Source organism: Ambystoma mexicanum, chromosome 6p (assembly GCF_040938575.1).
Source record: "Ambystoma mexicanum isolate Mex_15411 chromosome 6p, UKY_AmexF1_1, whole genome shotgun sequence".
In the NCBI taxonomy this organism is placed as follows: Eukaryota; Metazoa; Chordata; class Amphibia; order Caudata; family Ambystomatidae; genus Ambystoma; species Ambystoma mexicanum.
Genome location: NC_090935.1, coordinates 144925683 through 144950625, shown reverse-complemented (window position 1 = coordinate 144950625; position 24943 = coordinate 144925683). Strand labels below are relative to the sequence as shown.

At 46.1% G+C, this 24943-nt stretch overlaps 1 protein-coding gene across 1 annotated transcript in view; it reads right to left on the bottom strand.

The window, feature by feature from the left end:
• DCTN3 (dynactin subunit 3) overlaps nt 1-24943 on the bottom strand; it is a 181174-nt gene that overhangs the window by 38206 nt on the left and 118025 nt on the right. The window contains exons 5-6 of the mRNA XM_069626830.1: nt 13458-13516; nt 10659-10718 (exon numbers count right to left, since the gene is read on the bottom strand). Of these exons, the coding sequence (XP_069482931.1) occupies nt 10659-10718; nt 13458-13516 (119 nt within the window). The remainder of the gene's footprint in view (nt 1-10658; nt 10719-13457; nt 13517-24943) is intronic.

The following is a 24943-nucleotide window of genomic DNA, read 5'->3' as shown; positions in this document are numbered from 1 at the left end:
GGTACCGTAATTGCCTTCAAGGTCCCTTTGCGGTTCCTACTTTAACGGCTGGTCCAGACCAGCCGTTCAGGTCGGGTCCTGCAAAGGGACCTCTTAGTAAGGCGCTAAGGGGTTAACAGCGCCGCAGCTTTTTACGGCGCCGTTAACCCCTTAGGACCAGGGTTGTAATGATCCCCTATGTATTTCAAGGAAGGTAAATCCTATGTAAGCTTTTTCAGAATAATAAAACAGCACCAATGCTTATTACTTTTCAGAAGGGGGAAAAACACCATTCAAAGTAAAATAATTGATATACATTTTAGAGGGGCAGAATGCAACACAAAGGTGTATAAACTTAAGGACACTTTGTAACTTATTCTAGAATAGCCATGCATGGGTACATAGTCCGTCATAGTCAATCATAATCATGGATGGCACTGCTTTGCTTCAAGACCGTAGAGAGGTGGGAGCCTTGATTCTCCTCGACCACTCCACGGCTTTTGATTCCATCGACCATGGGATTCTGCTTCATAGTTGAGAGGGTTGGAGTGACAGGCGTTCCGCTTCGTTGGTTTGCCTCTTTTTTGGCTGACTGCCTCCAGACAGTATCTCTTCCCCTTATTAAGCCCCCCTTCAGGGTACTCTTCGCTTTTGTTTAATGTATACTTGCGGCCACTGGTCAACCTGGTTGTAGATGAGGTGCGGTTCTACCCAGATAATATGCATATCCTCTTCCCCTTAAATGCACCAGCCCGCGGATATTCCTTCGAGGTTGAAGGATTGTCTTCGATCGCAAGATGGATGGCCATGAACTGCCTTAAACTCAACAGGGACAAAACGGGAGATCCTCGTGGTCGGGTCCCCTGCCACAGGGACTCTGTGGACTACCAACTATTAGACGACCTCCCTGGGGCCCTGCCTTGAGCCAGTTCTAGCAGTAAAAAGTTTGGAAAACAAACTCATGGCCAGTGGGTCTATAGAAACCTAAATGCTTTGTTTCCTTTTTCAGATGTTGTTAAATTAGTTGTAATATAAATTTTGTTGAATTGGTGTATATGAAATTATCCTTATTCTGTTCTCACTCTGATGTTACTCAGCCGTAATTTTTTATTGAATAACTATTAAATAAAGTTGGGGGAAAAAAAGTAACCTACATTTCTTTAGATTGTCAGACTTTTTTAAATTGCAACTTCTGAAAAAAGTCTTACAATTCCCTTCTTCCTGAGTCCAAGGCCAAGGCAGTCACCTCGTCTATTGTGGGATCCATTGATTATTGCAACTGCATCGATCTTGGACAACCAGAGGTTTCGCTACAACTCTTACAGATTCTCCAAAGCTCAGCAGCTTGGCAGGCTCTTGGAGGCCCTAGACTCTCACATTCTAAGGATCTGCTCTGTCAGCTGCATTGTCTCCTCTTTAGGACCGGATCAAGTTTAAGTCTCTGGTACACTGTCATTCACAACTTTGGCACTGAGTTTCTACGCTGAAAGCCGACTCTAAGCCTGCCAGAGCTCTTCGTTCCTCTTCTCAAACCCTGCCATGTATCCCAATATTCATAGATTTCTTGCAGAGGGGAACGGGGTGGGGTCTTTTTCTGTGCTGGCCCCCACTCTCTTGAACTCTATGCTTTCGGATCAGTCCTCCCCATACGTCTTACTAGCACCTAGAAGCCTTCTGTCCTTAGCTCACGCTCTACAAATATCATTACATTACATATTACAGAGACAGTTACCACGCAAATTGCTTTAGTAAGTACTTTTACACGTTATACTTTTCAAGATAGAATCCTCATCTTGAAAAAGTCCTTCCCTGGTCTATAGCATGAGCTTTCTAAGAGGCAGAAGAGGGACCTTAATGGGTTAAAAGCCAGCTGTAGGCTGGTCACGAATGGGTTAGATTGCAAGAAATTCCGAGTTCCATAGGAGATCTTCTTAAACAAGTAAGTATGAGCTTCAGAGTTAGTTTAGTGTTTAGGGACTTCATAGAAGACTCATAGAAGACTCCCTTATATGTGTTCCAGCCTTAAGCCTTGGCATGTGGTATGGGCAAACACCCAACCACACGAAATCACCCACTCAGCCTCACAGGATGCACACCCGACTTAAGGTACGTATTTACCCAAGCCCACACAGTACCTTAGGAGAAAAGAGTGGATGTCTTCAGGATGCAGCAGCACAGGACCCGGTCCCCGGATTCTCGGTATGGAGACAAACAAACTGGATGGGACCTTGTAGCAGCAGTCATCAGAGTAGGCTTCCAGCAAAGGATTTTTTGCAGATTCTCGCGGCTCTGTGGATTTTACAGGAGCCAGATGAAGAACGAATATCGGCGGTCTGATTCTCTTCACTCTCTCGACCCTGCACTCTGGTGAGGGGACATCAGGGATTTGAATTGTGTCTCTGGAGGTACAGACGGAGTCCACCAAAGTTTTGATGGAATCAGACTTCGGAAGATCAGGCACCGCACACTGGCTCAAGGTCCCAGGGTATTGGGCATTTGCAGCCCAGCAAGGTTGCAGCATGCCGTGGGATGGCTCAAAATGCAGGTCTGCTTGAGAATAGTCGACTCACCAGCCACTGGGTAGGAGTTGTCGCATTCAGGACCACCAGGTCGATTGGAAAGAAGGGTTACATCAGGCTCCGGTTACATAGCAGGCTTACCGGTCATTGGAAAACACTACAGTCTTCATCTTCCTCTTCGGATTTAACTCCAGTGGTCGACGTGTCAGCAGCTTCCAGGTTCGGAGTATTTATCAGTAACTAGAGCACATCTGCAACTCTCATTGCAGTTTACAGAAAGGGGCAGTCTGGCTGTCCGATCAGGACAGCAAGCCCCCTCGCACCCCATTGGGAATGGGTTCCTTTCAGGCAAGGTGAAAGACAAAGGGCTTTAGAGTTCGACTCCTCCCTCACTTCCTACCTTCTCAAACACTCTGGAGCCTCTGCTGGGAATACAAAGCATTCTCTCCAAAGACAAAACTTTAACCAAGTTCTTTCCCACCTAGAATGGCAGAAGACCACCTCAGAAACAACAAGCAAATGAGAAATTGGGTTAAAAGAAGGAGCCCACCATTCTAGCAGTATGTGTCCTTCCTGTGCATTACAGAGGATGATTGGACAGCCTGCAAGTAATAAAGACTAAAAGTCACAAAGGTAAAACCACGGCCACCAGCCATTCAAGCAAACTTGAAATTGTAACAAAAATGATACCAGCTAACAAAAATGATACCAGGTAAGTTAGAAGGGGGCTACATTGTATCCCCCCAGCACTCCACTTAAGGTGGAGTGTGCGGTCTCACTTCAATCTTTGTAAAGGGGATGTGAATCCTACTTTACCTCTTGCAAACAGTAGTTCACTTAAGAAATAATAAGATAATTAAAAGGAAGTCACTGCATTTAAAATGCTGTGTGCTGCCATAGTATATTAGTCAGTCCAAAAGGTATAGGAAACATCCAATCACACACTAAAGACGGACATAAAATAAAAAGGTCACCCATAAAAAGTAATCTGCATATCACCATGACCTTGGACTGGGCAGGCCAAGAGAGCTCTGACCTCCCAGGGATGAGGTAGGGGTGGCTTTCAGCTTGTTTCTCTGCCAAGCATTCCATTAACTTTGAGACGCTGGTGTCCAGATGAATTGAGTTCAGTCAACAGCGTACATGCTGAACTCAATATTACAATGCTCCAGAACCAAGGATAGCTATAGGGTGAATATATTAAAGAGCCACGGGAGAGTGGGGAGCCCTGATGGACTCCACATGGGGACGATAGGCTTCAAGGTGAAATGCGCCCATTTCACTTTCAGGAAAGCAAGATCCATTTTAGGACTATACACTCTGTATCCATGCAGGCTTTTAGCCTGGATAAAAGGGTGGTATCCTCCACATCATTATACCATACAGTCAGACCCAGCAGGAGGATTGCCATGGGTTGGTCGACATCTAGTTTGTGCAGGATTTCTTTAGTATCCAGAATCATGGGTGCCATGCTCCAGGATGGACAGAGGCCAGATTGCCATTATTAAACAGGTGGTTCTCTGCAAAATCTTCAACTTACTCCAAAATCAGAAGAGGGATGCCTTAAAACGTGGCATAATGAATGGCAGTAAACCCAGCTGATAACTCACTACTGTTAAGTGAGACAATAGCGCCCTGTTCTCAGCCGTTACATGATATTCGCACCTGGGGAAGGGCGCTCAGCCAATCAGGTGACTGGAATAGCAGGCAAGAATACACAATCCCCACCCGCTGTTCCAGCCACCAAAGAAAGACCCTTCCCCTGGTGGTGCTTTTTTTCCGAACATGGGGAGGCATCAGCGAGGTTCTCCCTGTTGCCTCCCCGCATTAGAAAAAAAAAACAAAAAAACATTTCCCCTTCCCCCCACTTCAATTTACTGCAGTTACTTTGCCAGTAAGCAAAGTACTGGTCCCCGATGCTCCTCACTTTTGGCCGCCGTCATTAAAATATCCAAGGGTGCGAGTAGCTTTCATGACCCGGCTGGGGTGGGGGGGGGGGGGTGGACATGGGCTTTAACGTCGAGCAGCTCAGGCCTACCAAAGTTCGGCTGGCAGGCTGTTGCACCAATGTGCATGTCCCATCAAGAAACAGTTCTACATGAAAAAAAATCAACATAAAAGAACAAGTCTCAATTACGTGAAGCTGACCTCTTCGCATTTCGAAAATGTTGAATGTGTTTTTTTGACATTTGTACCCCGCTTTTCATGTAATGTAAGCGGGGGGACACCTCCATAACCCCTGAAGTTCATAATGCCTATCAGGACAATTTTCTGAAGTCCACCTAAGGGCGTAGCAAAACCATACAACTGACACTGTACAAAACGCCACTCTTAGCATAAGGCTTTATGTACCACCCGAGTATATGGTAGCGTAAACAGAGCAGCCAGGCGTGTCTTAGGAGGGAGAGAGGGCTGTAGGTAGGTACAAAGAACGTGTAGTATACCAAGGGTCCAACAGAAACTCTTACAAGCAGAAGTAATACAGTTAGGCCAAGTTAGGTCTTGGAGTAAGTACTTTGTCATAACGCATTATAAAAACACAACACTTGAAGGTACACAGACCAAAGCATAGACCTTGTTAAGAACACCAACAGTATTTCTGGGCAAGTCAAACTGTATAAAACACATTTAGCATAGGACACACCTATGCATGGGGAGTAAACCCATAAGTTACTTCATGATTACTTTCAGTAATTCCAGCGTAGTAGACCCTAGCAGTTGTGCAGTTAAGGAATCACAGAGTAAACCAACCTGCAAGTATACTTTTCCGAATAGTGGAACACTCATTCAAGGGACAGTAGGGACCGATAACCATATTCAGGATAACACACAGACTGTTTTAGCATCTGTATAAAACAGGCCAGGGAAAGCAAAACCCAATGTTACACTTTAAGAATGATCAATGTTATTCCAGATAGGTAAAACCCAAGGCAGACTTGGTTTAGGCAGGCTAACAGCCTGGTCAGGGGATGCAAGACCCAGTTGGTGAACTCACACTAATATTCTAAAAGAAATAGTTAAGTGAAGCCAACAGCATTACTTTTGGGAGAGACGCAGCCACTTCACAGGTGAGTAAAATAACCGTGCATATACTTTTCATAATGGCACAACACACATTCAAGGTAAGTAAGAACTTGTGCAACTGCTCACTCTCAGAGTTAGTTACCAACTAACTCTTTCACAAGTAGGTACACTTCTATTGTTCATGGCAGAATCATTTTCTAATCCAGTCCTTCCCTATTCTATTGCAGGAGTTCTCTGAGGCAGGAGAGGGACCCTAGTGGTCTAGGTGCCAGTTGTAGGCAGGGTGAGATAGGGTTCTGTTGCAGAAAAGGGTTCAGTTGCAGAAAAAGTCAGTGTTCCTGTGGAAGACAGTTCTAACAAGTAAGTAGTTCACTGTAGAGCTTGTTAGGGTCCTGGGACTTCTGAGAAGACACCCTAGGAGGATATCAGCAGTGGGCCTGGGTATGATGCACAAGAGGACCCCAATCACAGAAAATACTCCAAAGGCTTTGCAGAAATCACATAGGCTTAAGTTAAATAAATTCCCCAGCCAACACAGTACTTCAGCACAGAAGAAGAGTTGCAGCAGAAAGACTTCAGAATCTGCAGCAAAAAACCTGGTTGAACGATGATGATAGAAACAAGACTTTGGAAGGGATTTTGCAGCAAGGATTAACAGGGAAGGCTCTAGGAAAGAATTTCTTTCACAACTGGATGAGGCTCTATTGTTTTGGTGCCCTTTTCAGAATATCGGCCGTATGATTCTCATCACTTGCAAGGTCCAGCAGTCGATTTTCGGACTCGATTCACGTCTTTGAAAGTGCTGCAGGATGCCACCAAAATTGCAGCTGAAGACTGGACCGTTCACTGGCTTGAGGTCCCAGGGTATTGCAGCCCCGCAAGGTCGCAGCACAACGTGGGGTGGCCCAAAATGTAGGTCTTCCTGAGTCCAGTGGATCTCACCAGGCTATGGGTCATCATTTTCAGAGTCCCCAGGTCATTTGGAAGGAAGGGTAACAGCAGGCTCCAGTTACACAGCAGGTTCTCCAGTTGCTTGAAATCTTCTCGGCTGCAGTTTATTCATCTTCAGATTCAGGTCCAGTGGTAGACTTCCTCTTCAGCTTCCAGGATCATACTTTTATGCAGGAACCCAGCCAATCAAACAGATGTCCAACATTCAAACTTGGGGGGAGAGGAGGGGGGATCTCGGTTGGGGGGGGCAGTCCTTTCAGGACAGTCAGCATCCAAATTTGAACTGGATTCTCACAGGCAGGCCGGAAGACAAAGAGCTGCAGAGTTTTGGACTCCTTCCTCGCTTCCTGCTTTCACAGAAAATCTGGAGCCTGCGCATGCTTGACCGAGGTCTCCCACTCAAGATAGAAATCACACAAAGGAATTTCCCACGCTAGAGCGCAGGGGAAAGACCAAGAAGGGACAAGAAGCGTGAAAATGGCAACAACAAAAAAAGACGACGGCCGGGCCATTTTGGTAATGGGTGCCTTTACCGCAGCTGTAATAGCCCGAGGTAAAGGTGTACCGGATTTGTAAAAAGGTTCACTGCCACTAGCCACTTAAGGTAAGCTCACCCCTGTAACATAATTGTTACAGTGCATGTCCCAGCACTCCACATAAGGTGGGGTGTGCTGGTTTCACCAAACAAAATGTAGAAGGGATAGAAATATCCTTTCTGCCCTTAGGAACTATAGTTCTCACAAGGTTAGCCAGACGAAGTAAAAGTGGAGCCCAAAGGGCAACCCTGTAACAATAAAAAGGTATATACCAAGAGGATAATAGAGTAAAAAGATCTGAGTGTGGAAAAAGGATCCCACTCACTGGAGGTATAAGGAAAAATAATCTACCAGTCCAGCAAAATGTTCTGGGGTTCTCACAAGTGAGGTAGATTTAGCTCTAAAGTTAAAATCTCACCCAATGCTGCCGAACTAGGGAAGTGGGAACACCTCTGTAACCCCTACCCCCATTTTTCGCCATTATGGGATTCAAAGTGTTTTACTATGCTGAATGCGCACAAAACACAGATTCAGCATTATTTTTCCGTTCTTTTCGGCCATTACCAAAATAAACATCCAACTATTAATTTGTTGAAAATTTGAACTAAAGTTAATGAGAAGTTCACACCTTCAAGCAAATTCCTTTGCATTATGTTTATTCAACAACTCTAAATAAATTCAACCGCATGTGCTGAATCTAATCAACAGCATGCTTATACATATCGGACATAACTTTGCCTTGCCACACCTTCAATTGTAGGGATAAATCTAGTCAAAAGCATTGCATGTTACTGTACATCACTAATATATTCAATATTTAGTACTGTGTATATCACCACTAGTGCCTTCAACATTCGGGGAGCATATTCAACACAAAATCTTCTGTCTTGCCTGCCAGCAGGTGTTTCGACCTAATCAAGGTTTTTTCAAGGCTAATACAGCAATTTATAACTTTTCTTATTATTTTTTTTTGTTGTTCCTTTTTTAAGTTGTTCATAATTATACAAAGCACACCAATGACAAAGAAGAAAATTATTTAAACATCACTATAGATCTGACAATTGGTCTGTCCTTACTACCACAACATAGTGGACACAGCAATTGCTACTTTGAATAGTAGATGGTTATACAAAACAAGTCTGAACAAGCCCAACAATATAGTCAGCCGCTGTTGGATTTCTGGATGAGGCATCAATACACCTCTGTAGCACTTATAGTAGCACTTTTAGTAGCTTCTTAAAATAAACTAACTGGAGGCCATATTGTTACTAGTTCAATGTATGCCCCTGTATATTGGGAATCGCAGTAAAGACAACCTTGCCTGAATTGGCGTTCTGCGTGTTTCCACCATTCTGTGATTCGGTTTGCTTTCTAGGACGTGAACTTTTGTCTCCCATTCAATTCTTTCTGCATTCCCATCAACTTACGAGCAAGAGTCACTCATTGCAATTATTTGTCATCTGTCATTATTACTATTGTTTCAAACTATCCAATACTCTGTGCAATGGTCAGATCCCATAGAATAACACTCTTTATCTACCATGCGTCAACTCTTTCAATGTTTATCCAACGTAGGGGGAAAGAAAACACTGGGGAGTGATTGGAAAGGGACTCATGAGCAGTAGCTTATAGTTTGAAAATACTGCAATGAACCCATGGAGAGCAAAATAAAAATAGACCCTAGAAACATGGATCTGCAACCTGCAGCTCTCTGGACGTTTTGGACTACGACTCGCTATAGACTATGCTGGCGTATGCCGATGGTAGTTGTAGTTTAAAACGTCTAGAGAGCCTAAGGTTGCCGATCCACCTGGCTTCAGGTTTGGACATGCTCCCATGCATCAGTCAGTTCCATATTCAACAGTAGGGTAGGGACTGATCCTTCTCTAGCCACAGAACAATGTTGAGATCAGTCCAGGGTTTCATCCAAAAGCACATTAAAATGCCCTCCAATTAGTAGGTATGCTTCATGAAATCTGCCATTCTTGGAACACAGGTGTTAAAGAGAGTGATTCTGACCCTTTTGGGTATCACACAGAACACACATCCTTTATTCCAAAAGGAATGAAAAGCCTTAAATGAGATCTTCAGCATCAATGTACACTGAAGATTAGCAACCTGGTCACTGATCAACCAGGAAGGCCATCTCGGTTTCATCATACCCCTAATGAGGCAAAGTATTTAAGTGGTGAAAGACCTCTCAATCTTGTCTCGTCAACTTTCAAAACAAAGCTCCTGGAAGCAACTATGTTTGCATATAATGTCTAAACGATCTGGGGACAATACTCCATTGAGCTCTGGACTTGGGCAGGAAAGAGAAACGCTCTTATTGAAGTAGGTGTGTCAGCCTGCATTGGTCGTAACCTGTGGCATTCGCGTTAAGTCACCAAGGGAAACACAGCCTGTAAGGTTTTAATCAGATTCAACAACATCTCTTGAGTGGTTAGTCCACTTCTGTTTTTAATGCACACCTGTTCCTGTATAGGATCCAGTTGGTCACTAACAGTAGGTGTTTACCACGATACCGAGTGTATATATATATATATATATATATATATATATATATATATATATATATATATATATATATATATATATATGTGCCTTAATACTTGTACTTGTGAAAAGGGAGTTCCAGATGCTCCCTAGTGTCCCAACAACTCAAAAGATGTTGATAAATTTGATTGTTATTGAATACATATATGTCATAGATCCACTTAAGTGCAGCTTTGCATTCAAAAAGAGTTGTGAACCTTGAGATTTAGATGGACTCTTTAACCAAACCCATTATTCAAGAGATAACCATTTAATACAAACACAGCCCTCATATTGAGATTTCGCATCATATGTCGTCGCAATTCTAGTGCCAGCTGGGCGATGTTTTTGTATATTGTACCAGAGTAATGTGAAACACCGATCTGAGGATGGATTCAAAAAGGAGGAGCACGATTGCATAAAATTGTAGGCAAGTCAGAGCCGATATTGCTCACCACAGTTTTGATCCTTCTGCTTGAAACACAGCAACACTTTTTAATGAGCTGGCCGCTGTGATAAATTATGCAAAAAGAAAAGGAACAGGACAGTAGACGAATACTCCTAGACTCAGTTATTGTTCACGGTTGTGTGACCCAACCATCAGTCCATGTATAGCACCATGTAATCAGCACATTTTGATGAATTTCACTTTAGAGTGAAAAAATGCTCTAAAGGCACATTATGAAGACAAATTGTTTAAGTTGGCATTAAAAAACAAAAATAAAAATCAATGTATATGGAAGTTAAAAATACTACAAGAAAAACCGAGTAACACAATTATAGTGGTTAACTTTACTTGAAGTGGTATATGCTTTTGGAAGTGCAAAACATTTTCCTTTTCCCAATACTAAAATGAATACAAATTAACCAGTTTAGTTTCCTTGGTCGTTTGTTTGCCGAGCACCCAAGTCAAAAGGTCAAACTCAAGATGTCTGTGGTTCAGAAAATACTAAAGAATGAGTCACATGTTCACGAGAGCTAGTTTATGCCAAGGGAACACCATGCTAATGACAGTGGGGGAGAAGGCATGGTGGGGGGGAGAATACACACATCGGAATTTGACATCACATGCTTACAATGCAAACAAATCAAAAGGTTCTGTTCTAAAGGATACCATTTTATTATAGTCTTCCAGAAATTTTTTGGTCTCTTCATTTATGTTTTCTGATTGGTCCTGCAGTGGCAAAAGACAAAAATAGAACTGAATACCTGAGAGTGTAGGAGTAAAAATCAAAGTATGTATGAGGGATATCGATTTGAGAAAAAATGTGTTTGACACAGTGGACATCCATATTAGGTTTAGCAGAAGTCTTCTATAATTATTATTATTATGGTATTTATGGTATCAGGTAATACAATTGTGGCAAAAAAAACGCAGGTAAAGGTGTTACCCCATTATACCATTTAAGGGGAGCATTTAACCCCTGCACCCCTGCTCCCCTTAAATGGTATAATGGGTCTGGGGGTTGCAGGTTCCCCCACATCCTTACATGATTGTGGCACAAAAAACCACAGCATTTATGCCACAATATTTTGTATTCGCAGCCATTTTTGCTGCGATTTTAAGACATGGACCCATTTTATTGAGTGCAGACCTAGCTTCGAGAAGCAAAAGAGCGCTTTACAGAGTTAAACACACCACGGATTACTATAAGAGGTAACAAATGATATACAGCAGGGGTAGAATACAGAAGGGGACAGAGGATGGGTACAGCTGTACAGAGTGGCGAGGAGGAGGGGCGGACAGCATCTAGCGAGTCAGGTGGCCCGGGGTGACGTAATGGCCTAGTTGTTGAGGAGGAGAGACTCCTTGAAGAGAGTTCTTTTCTGAACTGTGGGGTCAAGTCTGATGCTGGCGGGGAGGAGGTTCCATATTCTTGGGGCATGGACAGAGAAGGCTGGTTGCCTGGTCCTTTCCTTTTTGCAGCAGCGGATTAAAAGTATGCATGATTCCGGACGTCTGGTGGTGTGCTGTCTGCCGGAGATGCTTAGTTTCTTTGCAAGGTAGCTGGGTGACTAGAGGGCGACTGCCTTATAGATAATGCAGCAAGAAGCAAGACTTGAAGGTGATCCGTGCGTGCAGTGGGAGCAACTGAAGGTCGATGAGGGCCGTGGTGATGTGGTCGTATCAGAGTAGGCCGTTGATGAGGCGTGCGGCTGAGTGTAGGACACTTCTCAGGGCCACAAGGGAGGACGACGGGAGGCCTTTGAGGAGGTCACTGCACCACTCCAGGTGGGATAGGCTCATAGCTTGAAGGGTGAATCTAAAGCTGTCCGGAAGGAAAAAGAGCTTGACTTTCCGCAGGAGAGAGCGCCAATACCAAGCTGTCCTCTTAGCTATACAAGCCTTGAAGGAAAGGCGTTTGTCGATGTGGAACCCGAGGGACTTTGCAGGCAGTGAGCTTGGGTGTGAAGCCCACAGTGTTCATGGTTAGGAGGGCTCCCAGATGCTCCATGCACAGATTGAGGATCACTGGGGAAGAGGCTAGAACCCAGTGGGATTCCACAGGTGACGGGTAGAATTGGCGATCTACAGGAGTCCATCTGAATCGACAGCTGGCCGCTGGCAAGGTACAACCAGCGGAGGACAAGGTCGCTGATCCCCATGCGCCAATGTAGAGTGCCCGTGAGCACGTAGTGGTCCACTGTGTTGAAAGCGGCCTAGAGGTTGAGTAGAACTAGCTCAGCGGCAACGTGTTTGTCTTGGAAGCAAGACAAAAAGCAACACAGGTTGGATCCCCGGGTCCGCGCTTAGAAACATCTGGATATTTAAGCGCGTTATAAATACGCAACAAAGAAAGAAAAAAAAGAAGAAGAAAAAAATTCCTGCAACAGCACCTCGATGCCCAAGGGCTGTGTGAGCACTTTAAATATGAAAAAATAGGCAGGGGTCATCGTCAAGGATGTTGAGGGCGTCAACCAACTTTCTGGTTGCCGTCTCCATGCTGCATCTGGGTCTCCGCCCAGATTGGTAAGTTTGCAGGAGACTGTTGGTGTGGAGGAGATTGTTGGCATCGATGTGTTGCTGCATTTGCGTGGCTACCGCTTTCTCGATGATCTTAACTAGGAAGGGAAGATGGGTGATGGTTACGTAGGTTGTCTGGATCCAGAGTGGGGTTCTTAAGTAGAGGGAGGAATTGTCTTGTCTTTAGGGTCAATAGGAAGGTGCCTTGAGTTAGGGAGCTGTTACTCATAGTAGGGAAGGAAGGCTTCTGCCAGGAGGTTTTGAGGATGAATACTGCGAGGATGTCGTCTGTATACGATGTGGCTTTGACGACGGCCAGGGTTTCTACCAGGTCCTCTGTAGAAAGCGTCTTGAATGTTGTCCAGGTGTGGAGATTTCACGAGGAGGGACAGGAGGTGGGTCTGTGGAAGCAGAACTAGTGTCCATGTGTTGGTGAATCTTGCCGATTTGGTCAAGGAATAAGGCGTTGATGGATTTTTGATGGTGTGGTATGGCAGGGTCGGGTAGCAGGTTGACGCAGTGCTTGACCGCCTTGAACAGGGCTCTGCTTTTGTCATCGGCTTCTGCAATGGTGTTCTGATAGTAGGAGGCCTTGGATGTGTTAGTTGTCGGCAGGTTGCTCGGAGTTCCTTGGAGGAGTGCCAGGTCGGATGCGGTCCTGCAGCAGCACCAGGTTTTCTCTCGTTTCCGGGAGGATGTGCCTTAAAACCGATTTTATATGTTGATTCAAAGTTATGACTTGTGAATGTGTTTTTGGTAATAACACCCACTATGTGGCAAGTGCTTAGCTACATATCTATGCATCACTTCCCAACAACTAAGCTACCATATCACAGAGGACCTTTCCAAACAGTACCGTACATGCCGTTTCATACTTCCTTACATTACTTCATCTCATTGTTTATGTGAGAAGCAATACATTAAAACAGTCATTAAATAACGGTCTACCTGTTGTTGTATGTGGATCTGCGAAAGTTTCTGCAGTTTTGTGGCATACCCAGGAACAGCTGAAAAACAATAAGGAATTAAGTCTAGAACTCAGAAGGATATTTTGTAGCCGGCTAGATGCTCAATTCTTCTCAACTTATTTTTTTTATGATCACAATCTGAATGTGTATATGTAACAATATTTGTACAAATTCAGAAAAAGTAAAATAGAACTTTTTGCAATTACATATTTACATTTTTTTAAAGCCAGAAAGTAATCAAGATGCCTCCTAGCTATTATCAACGCCACCAAAGTTAAAGCACAAAGGTAAAGTTTGAAAGCTCAACAGGAATCATTTTAATAATATTAAAAAAGTCACCTTATGATTATAGTTCATACACAGACGGTAATTAAGCAATAACCGGTAACACAGGGGGCTAGAACCAGATTCGAAGTAAGGGGTTTACCAGCAATGGGATTCCCTTATATGCAAAAGCTGGTAGTGCTTAGAAATAGGCTCACCACCAGTAATAACCATTTAAGTGTCAGTCTGCAAGCTTCCCAGACTGCTGTGAAAATTGGTTGCCAATCACCTTTATATAAAATGTCCCTGGACCACTTTATTCGGATGCATGGATGCAAGTGCTGACCGTAAAATCATTTCTGATGATTGTATCTGTTTAGAATCAAATACTGTGCATATAGTGCGACATCCAGTGGTCACCGCAGAGTATTGCATCTCGTCTTTCGAGCATCGAAAGGGGACGTCGTCATGGGCGTGCCTGTAACACTATCCCTATCGTAACGTGTAGTATACCCAAAATCCCTCAAGTGTCAAGGTCCCTCCGATTGTATTTTTTTCTGCCGTGAGGGAGCCTTATGACCATCGTGAGTGAGTACAGAAAAAGAGAAGTAGTAAGACGTCTATGTTCCTTCCATCCAAGCGGGGAGGCAGGTTGGGCGCATGTGAATCTAAGCAGGTACAATCATCAGACATGCTTTTACGGTAAGTAATGCATGTCTTCTGATGCTTGTTAATCTGTTTAGAATCACATGCTGTGCATAGACTAGCGGGCAGTACCTGGAGTTAGAGGTGGGTCGTGAGAGAACAGTAGTGAAAATATGTTTTAGTAGTGCTTGTCCCACTTGATAATCAGACCTAGAATGAGTGTCTAGGCAATAGAGTTTTGTAAAGGTGTGTACAGAACTCCAGGTTGCCGCTTTGCAAATGGACTCATTTGCGATGAATGCTATGGAAGCCCCAGTTCCTCGAGTAGAGTGTGCTCTAGGCTTGAAGGGCAGTTCTCTCTTAGTAAGAGAGAAACAGAGTGTGATGCATTTGACAATCCACCTAGAGATAGTGGATTTGGAGACCAGGTCTTCTTGTTGACCTGCTGCCGGTGAAAACAAAGAACGGATTGGTCTTTCTTAGTGGTCGGGTTCTTTCCATGTAAAACATGACTGCTCTGCGTACATCAAGTGTGTGCAGGCTTCCTTCACCCTCGTTTGAAGGGTTTTGAAAGAACGTTGGTAGTTCTATGGATTGATTCACATGGAACGTTGAAATGAATTAGGCGCAATCCTAGGGTGAGTGTGCAGAACCACCTTATCTCTGAACTGTTACAAAGGGGTCTAAAACTGAGAGCGCTTGTAGTTCACTTACTCTCCTAATGGAAGTAAATAGCTATTAAAAAGGCAGTCTTGTAGGTGAGATCTTACGACTCGCTCTATACATGGGTTTCAAAGGAGAACCCATAAGTTTCGTCAACACCACATGAAGGTCCAATCGAGGAGATGGGTTAGAAATGGGAGGGCGAATTCTCTTTACTCCCTCCATGAAAGCCTTAATCACTGGTATCTTCCACCACGACACCTTCTGTTGTGATAAGTGTTTCGACTGAAAGAGCAGCTAAGTGAACCTTTAGAGAGAGTTAAAGACCAGGCCTGAGTGGAGTGAATGAGTCAGGTACAAACAATGTGTGGGAGAGCAGTCACTATGGTTGATGCTCTTAGAGTTGCACCAGATGACAAACCGCTTCCACTTACTGGAATTGCAATATTGAGTGTTACGTTTTCTCGTTTCCCCCCCATCCCCCAGGTGTCCAAACTCTATGACTTCAGGAGCCAAGCCGCTAAATTCAATGTCTGCGGGCATGGGTGAAGCGTCTCCCCCTTTGTCTTGCGACAACATGTTGTACGGGCAAGGCAGCTTCATTGGAGGAGATAGAGACATCTCCATCAAATGAGTGAACCAGGGTTTGCGGGCCCACATGGGGGCCACCAATATCATTGTGACTGGTTCCCGATGCATCTTGTGCACTGTCTTGTTGAGTAGGGCAGTCGGGGGGGGTTGGAGGAAGTGTAAACAAATTTCCCTGACCATGTTATCCAGAGTCCGTTCCCCTGGGAACGGTTCTGGGGGTACCTGGAGGCGTAATCTTGGCATTGGGCGTCCTCCAGAGTTGCGAACAAGGCAATCTATGGGAAGCCCCATTCTGTGAAAACGTTGGAGACGATGTCTTCGTGTTATCGCCATTCGTACTCCATGGGTAGTGGGAAATCTCTGCTGTGTACGTCTACCAGAAGATTGAGTTTCCCTGGAACATGTTGTGACAACAGGTGTTTGAGAGCCCACTTCCAAATGTTCTGGGACAGTTTGGACAGCCCTGGAGAGTGAGTGCTCCTTTGTTTGTTCAGATAGTACATGGCCGTGGTGCTGTCTGTGAGGATCAGGACTGTCTTTCCCTGCAGTTGTGTCTGGAAAGCTTTCAGTGCTTTGAATACTGCCAATAGTTCCAACAGGTTTATGTGGTTGGATGCTATGTCTGATGACCAAACTCTGTACGCTGTTTGTTAAAGCAGGAGAGCGCCCAACCCTGTGAGAGACGCGTCTGTAGTTAGAGTGGCTTCCACTGCAGGGATGGTGAAGGTTTTCCCCTTCGAGAGGTTGTCCCTCGAGCACCACTGCAGCGAAAGAACGAGGGCTGGCGAGACAACCACTAGATCATCCCATTGTCCGCTGGCCTGACACCACTGGCTGTTGAGCCACTCCTGCATTGGACACAAGCGTGCGTGGGGAACCAAATAAATGCATGACGCCATCATTCCTAACAGTCGCATAGCCTTGCATACCGTCACCTCTCGACTGGCTACATATTAAGGGATTTGAAACAGCAGGTTTTGGACCCTCTCGTTGGAGGGGAAGACGAGACCGTCCTTTGTTTGAATTAGAGCCCCTCGGAACTGCTTGAACCGACGTCTAGGCTGGATTTCTTCTCGCCGATGGAGAATCCAAGACTGAATATAAGATCTATTTTTCTTTGGGTATTTGATAGACAGGTCTCGTAAGAGGTATTTTCTGAGTGCCGGCAACATTGAAATATGAAAGTATGCATCTTTCATATCCAATGCTGCCATGTAAACCCCCTGCATGAGCAGGGGGATTACCTCCTGCAGGGTTACCATACAAAACTTTTGTGGCTTTACAAATGTGTTCGCTGGGCGCAGATCTAATACAGGGCACATGGTGAGATCCTTTTTGGGTACAAGGAAGTACACTAAATAAATACCTTTGTTTACCTATGAAAGAGGTACGACCTCTATGGCACCCTTCTCTTGTAGTGTCTCTACTTCCTGAAGGATATGCAGATGGTCTGGCGTCAGTCATCTTGCACGTGGAGGTCTGAACGTTGGGGACCGGCTGAACTCTATACAGTACCCGTGGGCTACGGTCTTTAGCACCTACTGGTCTGTAGTTATCTCCTCCCATGCCTGAAGGAATGATGTTAACCGACCCCGAACATCGGGTCATTTTGAACCTGAGGCCGGGGAGCCTCTGGGAGTAGAATCCCTGCCCCTTCTTTTCCCACAACGCTGACCCCTTTGGGGATACAGGGTGGTGTATCCGCTGGTTCCCTGTGGAGAGGACCAATTGTTTCCGGAGGTGTACTGGTGTTGAGGGAAGCGTTGGCCACGAAAAATGCATCTGGACCCAGATCCCAGTCTTGTGGAGGGTCTTTGTGTGATTTGGTCTAGCGTCTTCAGAGTGTTACACCTAATTTGGTCTTCGCAGTGTTTTGCCGACTCTCGAACACGGCTCAAACACTTCCGGGTATCTACGGAATGGGCTGTAACGCTCTAGCGTTCTCTCCAGATCTCAACCGAAGGTTGACCACGCCCCCCCGACTTCCACACAGCATATCCGGACACCCAACAAGTCGCAAGACGCGTTGCTTCTCTCTTTACGACAAGCTGTACGCTCCGTAAGTTTCGCGTAGATCTTCATCTGCCTTAACCACTACTTCCTACTCCTTACTACCACCTCTTAACGCTGTTCTCTTAATTACTTGTGTTTTTTTATTTTACGCTAGAAAACCCAGTCGGGCTTGCAGGAAAAGGTTCTTTCTTTATTACGAATCTTCCTCGTTCCTTTTGCGATTTCCACAGGTATATTACTCTTAGTGGTCTGTTTCTCTCCACTTACTCATCATCTCCGATGGATACGTTTATTAGTTTTTGTTTGCTATTTTTGTTATCTTTACAATAGCAGTTCTGATTCCAGCCATAGCCACGGAATCAGTAGGATATTCTACCCGGAAGTACAGGACAGGGATTTCTCTTTGTTGCAATCACAAAGACGGTAAGGGAAGCACTTTTAGGTAGTAAGACAGTTTGTAACATACTATTGGAAGGTTAACCAACTTATCCTTCTTTAGCCCTATAGAATCAGGACAGAATTTCTGCTTCGTCTTGTTCTTACCTTAAGATAGCCCGGATAAGACCCAGGTAATCCGTGTAATCTGTTTACTTCTATTTCTCTTACTTTTCACTCCTTTGTATTCACCAGCCTGTCACTTTGTGTATTATTTTACCCAGTTTCCGTTCCTACGGGTCCATTGACGATCATCTCCTTGCCTGAACAGAGGAAGTTTATTCCGGCTGGTTTCAGGACTCTATGAACCCTAGCAGCCCGACACAGGTTTTTTTCCCATTTGGGGGTTTTCCCTGGGGGTTCCTGTGCGTCCTGACTCTTGGAGTCGGAGGTATAGGGGTCCCTAGGAGGAAACTTATTGTCTTCCCTTCAACATTTTTGGATCCAGTACCAAGCAAGTCTTGAGGTGGGTAACAACTTGTGTGATTGATACTTGAGTTTGATGAGAGACAAGTTCCGAAAATAGATTTAACACAGAGTGTCATGTTCCTTCTTTGCGGTCTTGAGAGCTTCGCCGCCCGCTCTTCAAATAGGTTGGATTCTTCTAAGGGTTGATAAATGAGTGACAATTGCGTTTCTCGCTTGAACCCAGAGTTCTTTAGCCACGCATGTCTTTTTAGGAAGGTGCCTTGAGCCAAAGATCGACCCGCTGTCTCAGCGGAATCCAAAGTGTTCTTAAGTCTGCTTTGGTTTACTTGTCTGCCCTCGGCTACCGTGGCCAGAAGGCGAATCCGTAGCGGTTCTGGAACCTCCTGCAGGCCTTCCTGTAACAAGGCCCACCGAGCGTCCGCTTAGCTGGCTAATAAGGTGGTATTGTTAGCGATGTGTGTAGAAAAAGATGCGGCGGCCGTGACCCTCTTTCCTAGGGCATAGAGCCTTTTACACTCTGTTGGGGGGGGGGGGGGTTGCCTCACCGGTTGACAGGGGGGACCCCTGCCCTTTTACTTGTAGTGGTCACCACCAAAGAGTCTGGGGTGGAGTGAACTCGGATATAAAGGGGATCAGAGGGTGAAGGCCGAAAAAGCTTTTCTATCCTCGGATTAACTGCTCTTGTGAGTGCAGGTGTTGCCAATGAGGGAGCCAGATGCTTTTTAATTGAGTTGAGGAGAGGAATAGCCTGGCTGGCCGGCGGCTTCTCTAACAATATCCTCCACAAAGTCAGCTTCATTGGTGGTGATCTTGAAATGTTCTGCTGCTTTGCGCAACATGGCGTTCAACGTCATTTGATTGTCCACTGGAGAGGGCTGTCTAGTGGGAGTAGTCTGGGGGGAATCTAAACACAGGGCATCAGGATCTGGGCAAGGGTTTGGAGACTGCCAAGGCTGAGGGTCACCCACATCTGGGTTTCCCCCCCACCAATCTATGGGTTCATGCATATCCTCAGAATCGATGAAATGATCTTCATCCTGAATAGCTGAAAAAACGTCTTCCTCAGTGAGGTCGTAAATGTACACATCCTTTTCGTGAGAGGGGTGAAAGTGTCTTGGAAATGTAGCCACAGGGTCCAAAATGCTTTCTTCCCGTGATCTTTTGGGGATGGATTGCTCTGATAAGGAGATAAACCTATCAAGCCTCTCCTTACAATTCTCAAATTTTTCCCTAGTCCAAACAGAAGACCCAGAGGGGTCTAGAGGTGGAAAGGGGTCCTGTAAACTATCTTCTGCTGGTAAACGTCAAGATTTTAGACTCACTGCCGTAGAAATACCTTCTTCGCCATCCGTAAACAACTCCTGGGGGACCGACAGACGTGGTGTGTCCCTGTGTCTCTCCTTAGGCTTGGCAGAGGGTTCCAGTATTCCCCTTAGGCTATCTTTGGATTTCGACGGATCCTTGGCCTTTTCAGTAGGCCTCGGCGAATACTTGGACTACCGCCTAGTCGGCCAAAAAAATTCTTGCAATGCTTTTGGCAACGTCCTCCGCAGGCGGCAGACGCGTAGCCTCGGCCTACGGTTGTGTTGTTTTCGGCAGAGCCGTCGGCTTGACTCTGGCGGATGCCTTCCGCTTGACTCCGGCGGATGCCTTCTTTGGCGGGGCCCGGACGTCGGCGGATGCCTTCTTACGATGCGTCTCGACGGAACTTCGAATATTAGAAGTAGCGCCCTTTGTTTTCAAGTACCCGATCGCTAGGTGCATCTGCGGGGAGGGCTGCCGATCGTTACGGTCTGCGGGTACGGAGTTGGCGCTGTGGTCTTTTTCGAAGACTGGCCAGGGGTTGTGTGCTTAGTGACTTGCAAATGTTAGTCTTTGTTGCTGGGGTGTATATTCCCCATAGCCGTGCCTGGCGGGGCCGAGGACAGATGACGCAGAGCGGGAGCACTCTGTCGAAAGGTCAACAACCTCCAGGTCGGGGGTATGCTCATCACTATTGCGGCGCGCCTTCAATGTTTTAGGACGGAGGAGCTTGCAAGCCGCACAATCTTCTTCATTGTGATCGAGAAGCAAGCAACGGTTACACAGTCGTTGTTTGTCCTCTCAATCACAATTTTCTTGCGTCGTTGCCCCACTTGCAAGGAAATTTGCCCTTGCAAGTGGGGCAAAACCTAAATTGAGTACTCCATTGCCGCGGATAGAGAAAGGGACGAAAACCAAAGAGGAAAGAGGGAGGAAAGGGAAAGGCATTCTCAGATTGTACAGAAATGTCCACCCCGACCTGCTCTCCCTACTGTGTAGGTCGGCTGGAAGGCCCGGCCACATGGTCGGCAGCACCGACTGGATCAGCGTCCGTCAAAGGTCCATTGGAGATTTCGGCGGAGCTCCGGAAGAGCCGTCAAAAGGAAGGACAGTTAGGGTGATCTCAAATATTAATATAATCTATTCGACCAAAGGGCAATGGGACAATTCGCAATGTCTTTGAACAAGCTCTGCTTAAGGCGACCAGTATGCTGGGTGGAAAAAAACAATCTGCGGGACCTCGACGCGTGAGGGATTTTGGGTACACTACGAGTCACGATAGGTATAGTGTTACAGACACGCCCATGCCGCGCAATACTCTGTGGTGACCACTGGATGTCGAACTATATGCATAGCATGTGATTCTAAGCAGATTAACAAGCATCAGAAAAGTAAATCTGGGTTTTTCTACACCGTCGGCCGTATCCAAACCCGACTGAAGGGATTCGCACATGGCATCCTTACCGTCTTGCACGAGAGCAAGGAACCCATCCCTTTCTTCCCCCTCGGGAATATGCTGAGCCGCTAAAGAAACACATTTACACAGTGTGTGAGAACCATGCCAAGGCACTAGTGGAGTTGGCCGATTTCAATGCCATGCTCCCTGCAGAAAATACCTTCCGAGCCCAACCGTCGAAGTGCTCGTCGTCCCTCTCAGGAGGGATGGTAAGGTACGGCGCCTGCCTCGAGGTGGCCGTAGCTGCCTGAACTACTAATCTCTCGGGATTGGGGCGAGTGGATAAATAGCTGGGGTCACTAATGGAAGGGCGGTACTTTTTTTGTCAAAGATTTATTAAACAGCCGGAAGAGATTCCGGGGTCTGCCAAGCAGCTGCCAGCCTTTTCTGTAAGGTGAGATGAAACGGTAACACCAGGTCAGAGGATGGACCTTGATCTAAGATGTCCGTTAGATCATCCTGTACAAAGTCTTCAGGAGGACTGGACCAGCCCAGATACTCCGAGACCCTAGCCATGAGAGGTCTGTATGAAAACTGAGCCCCAGGCTCAGGCCTACCAAATTCCACTTACGGAGAAGTGTCCAACCCACTGGCATCATGAAGGGTTTGCCTTAACTCCTCCAACTGACTGTCACCAGAAAAAATGGAGCCACACCAAGTTCACCAGGGTCTTCAAAATCGGACCTTTCTTCCTCTTCATAAATGTCGTCCAGAGGGAGTTCAAACCTTGGCCTGGGGACAGAGGAGGGCCTGGAGTCCAAAACTGGCCTCACAGACTTCATAGTAGCCTTCTTAGGAGGATCCACAATATATGGGTACTCCAATGGCAAATTGCGGGCAAAAATACCCCAAGGCGTCGAGGGCGCCGAAGGCGTCGACAACCTCGGCGTTGTGAGCGCCGAAGACGTCAACGGTGCCGTGGACTGATACGACAGCAAAGGGTTGACGACCGAGTAGGACGGACACAGTGCCGACCTAGTCATCGCCGGCTTCGAGCCCTTTTCATGAAGCAACACGTTCACAGAAAAATCTGAACTGAGGCTACGGCCGATGTGCATCCGATTTATAACATCCGGTGACGTCGCCCTCGAGGGACATCGACCCAACGTCATCGACGCAGGACATCCTCTGCTAAAAAAGTTTTTGAAGTGCACAGCTGTGGACATTATGCGTCAAAGATCCTGTCAAAGATGTGGAATACGTTCGAGGACACAATCCATTTGAATTGTTGCGCTTCGCTCTCGACTGATTCTCACCTCCCTTTTCTGCTCTGCCACCCCAGCACCCTCACCACCGGTTATCTCTGCGCTTCCTCCACACCTCCTCTCAGGTTTAGTGGCGGCTGCGTCTCCTAGTGGCCTAGATCTCATGCGGTGCCGGTGGCGCCATCCGGCATTTTGGGCTCAATGCGCTCCCAGTGTTCGGAGAGTTGTAACGCCGCTTCTCTCACGCTTCCTCCGCTGAGACTTCCCAGGGGTGTTCTACGATCACTGCCAGACCCTTTTATGCATTTCCTGAGCAAAATCGGACATCCTCAAATAACATCTGTAAGGATCCAGCGGGCACTCACTTTCCCAGCTGCCTCACTCCATGGAGCTAGCCACGCTGCCCCTTCTTGCAAATTCTTATGGAGAAACTGATTAGGTACTAATCAGTCTGTGAATTAATTGTAGTGTTACAATTGCACACATCACTTAAAGTGAAATGTGGTTAGGATACTCTGCAACCTTTTAACTTTCTAGAATGGCTTTTTGGTTACTTTTACAATGTGCTTAGGACGAGCTGGTTGCCGCAGATATTTTTCTACCGTTTTGTGAAATAGTTGCTTGTGCACATTTCAATGTACCGCAACTAAAAAGGACTAATAAAACGTGGTCAGTACCCTAAGGCGGCTGTGCCGCAAGGTTTGCGCTTGTCCTTTGGCCATATTTTTCTTTGCCCTTCTTCCTGCCTTCCCAGGTCAGTAAATACCATATATGGAATGCCCTTTCCTGGGGAAAGTGGATGCCCGGAAGGAGGGAGCCCGGGAGACTTCAAATGAAAGGCAAGGCAATTATAAATACAAAGCCGGCGTGCTACATTTGCCGGGACTTAGTCTCCTGGGCCGGGGGAGCCCAAGAGAAGCAGGAAGAACAAAAAAAAGAAAAGAAGGAGGTGGCAGCACTCACCAGCAGCACAGGACAGGAGCGTAACAGCATTATCTGCTCTCCGGCAGTAATAAGCAAAAGGTCGCAGTAGGGGGCTGTGAAGGAGAATTCTCATAAATGTGGTAATCCCTCTACCTTACTGCCGTCCAGCTCTTTTGCTAAACTTTGGGACTTTGAACTTTTCATTTCAATGTGTTTTCTGTATGTGTTTTCTTTGGTTATGGAGTTTTGGACAACTGCATGGGCATCATCTTTTCATTTGTGTCGCACAGCACCCACAGCACCCTCAGTACAGTGACACAGGGAAGCCTTTTAGGCGGTCACAAGGTTTAAATTCATTCTCTGGGATAAACTACTGTTTCCCAGAGAAAGTACAGTGAAATTGACTTTACTAGTCTTTTCAAATTCCTAGACCCAGCACACCCTATCTTACAAGAGTGCCGGAGAGGTTACCTAGTATACCCTATGTCTAGAAACTCATGTAGCAGTCAAATGCTGCCCTTTCCTCTCGATATGGCTGGTGGCAGTGGTTTTACAACAAACTACCATGATTTTAACCCAACCGCGAACACCGGTAGCGTTAAATCGCGGGAGCCATGTTTTTAAAGATGGCGTCTGAGTCCTCTTTGTTTAAACAGGTCCTGGTCGTCTTTTTTTCGCCATTTCCTTTTGTAAAAGTCCTTCTAGAGTGTCTCTGTGCGCCAAACCAGGTTTGGTCCCTTTGTTGCTACGCCTTTGGCGGGCTTCAGGACTGAAGACCATCTCTGGCACCAGAGTGTCTGGGGTGGGCAGGAAGTGAGGGAGGTGCCCGAAACTCCCTTTGCTTAGTTTCCTAGGAGACCCAAATGCACTCTGGCGTGATTGGCTGGCTGACTGTCCTGCAAGGACAGCCAACCTGCTGGGTGAGTGGCAGCTAGGCTGGAATGAATGAGAGGAAACTGGATAAAAGGCGAGTCTCTTAGCTTGGAAGGCAGTGTCGACCACTGGAACGAAAGAACCGTAGACGAGCTGGAAGAGGATGGCTACTGCGACTCCTGGACCGTTGGTTTGCCCGGTGAAGTCCTGCTGAAGTTCCGAATCGCAAAGTTCATCTCGACAGAGAAGCCCTTCAAGGACGACTTCTCCCTTTGAGTTTGTGGGACCAATCAACTCGACCCATAAGCCACCTGGATACCATTCTCGGAGCTGGCTGTATTTTCCTCAGAGTGCTGCAGGAAACCGAATAACCAGGGAGAGGGACACCAGTTTGTGTGCTTGTCTACAGCTACCGGAATTGAAGATTTGCCTTTGCCAGAGTCCCTCGACATCCTCCCTCTTGTCCCCACAACTGAGGCTCAGGAACAGCGAGATCTGCAGGAACTGCCAGGAACAGAAGTCTTCAGCTGCATCTTTTTCTTCATTGTAAGGTACTGTGAAAACCCATCCGAGAGAACTTACCTCTCACTGTTGGTGTTTAAAACTTTGGCAACTTGCAGGCCTACTCAGCTTGTGTCCCAACATATGAATCTTTCTTTTACAAAC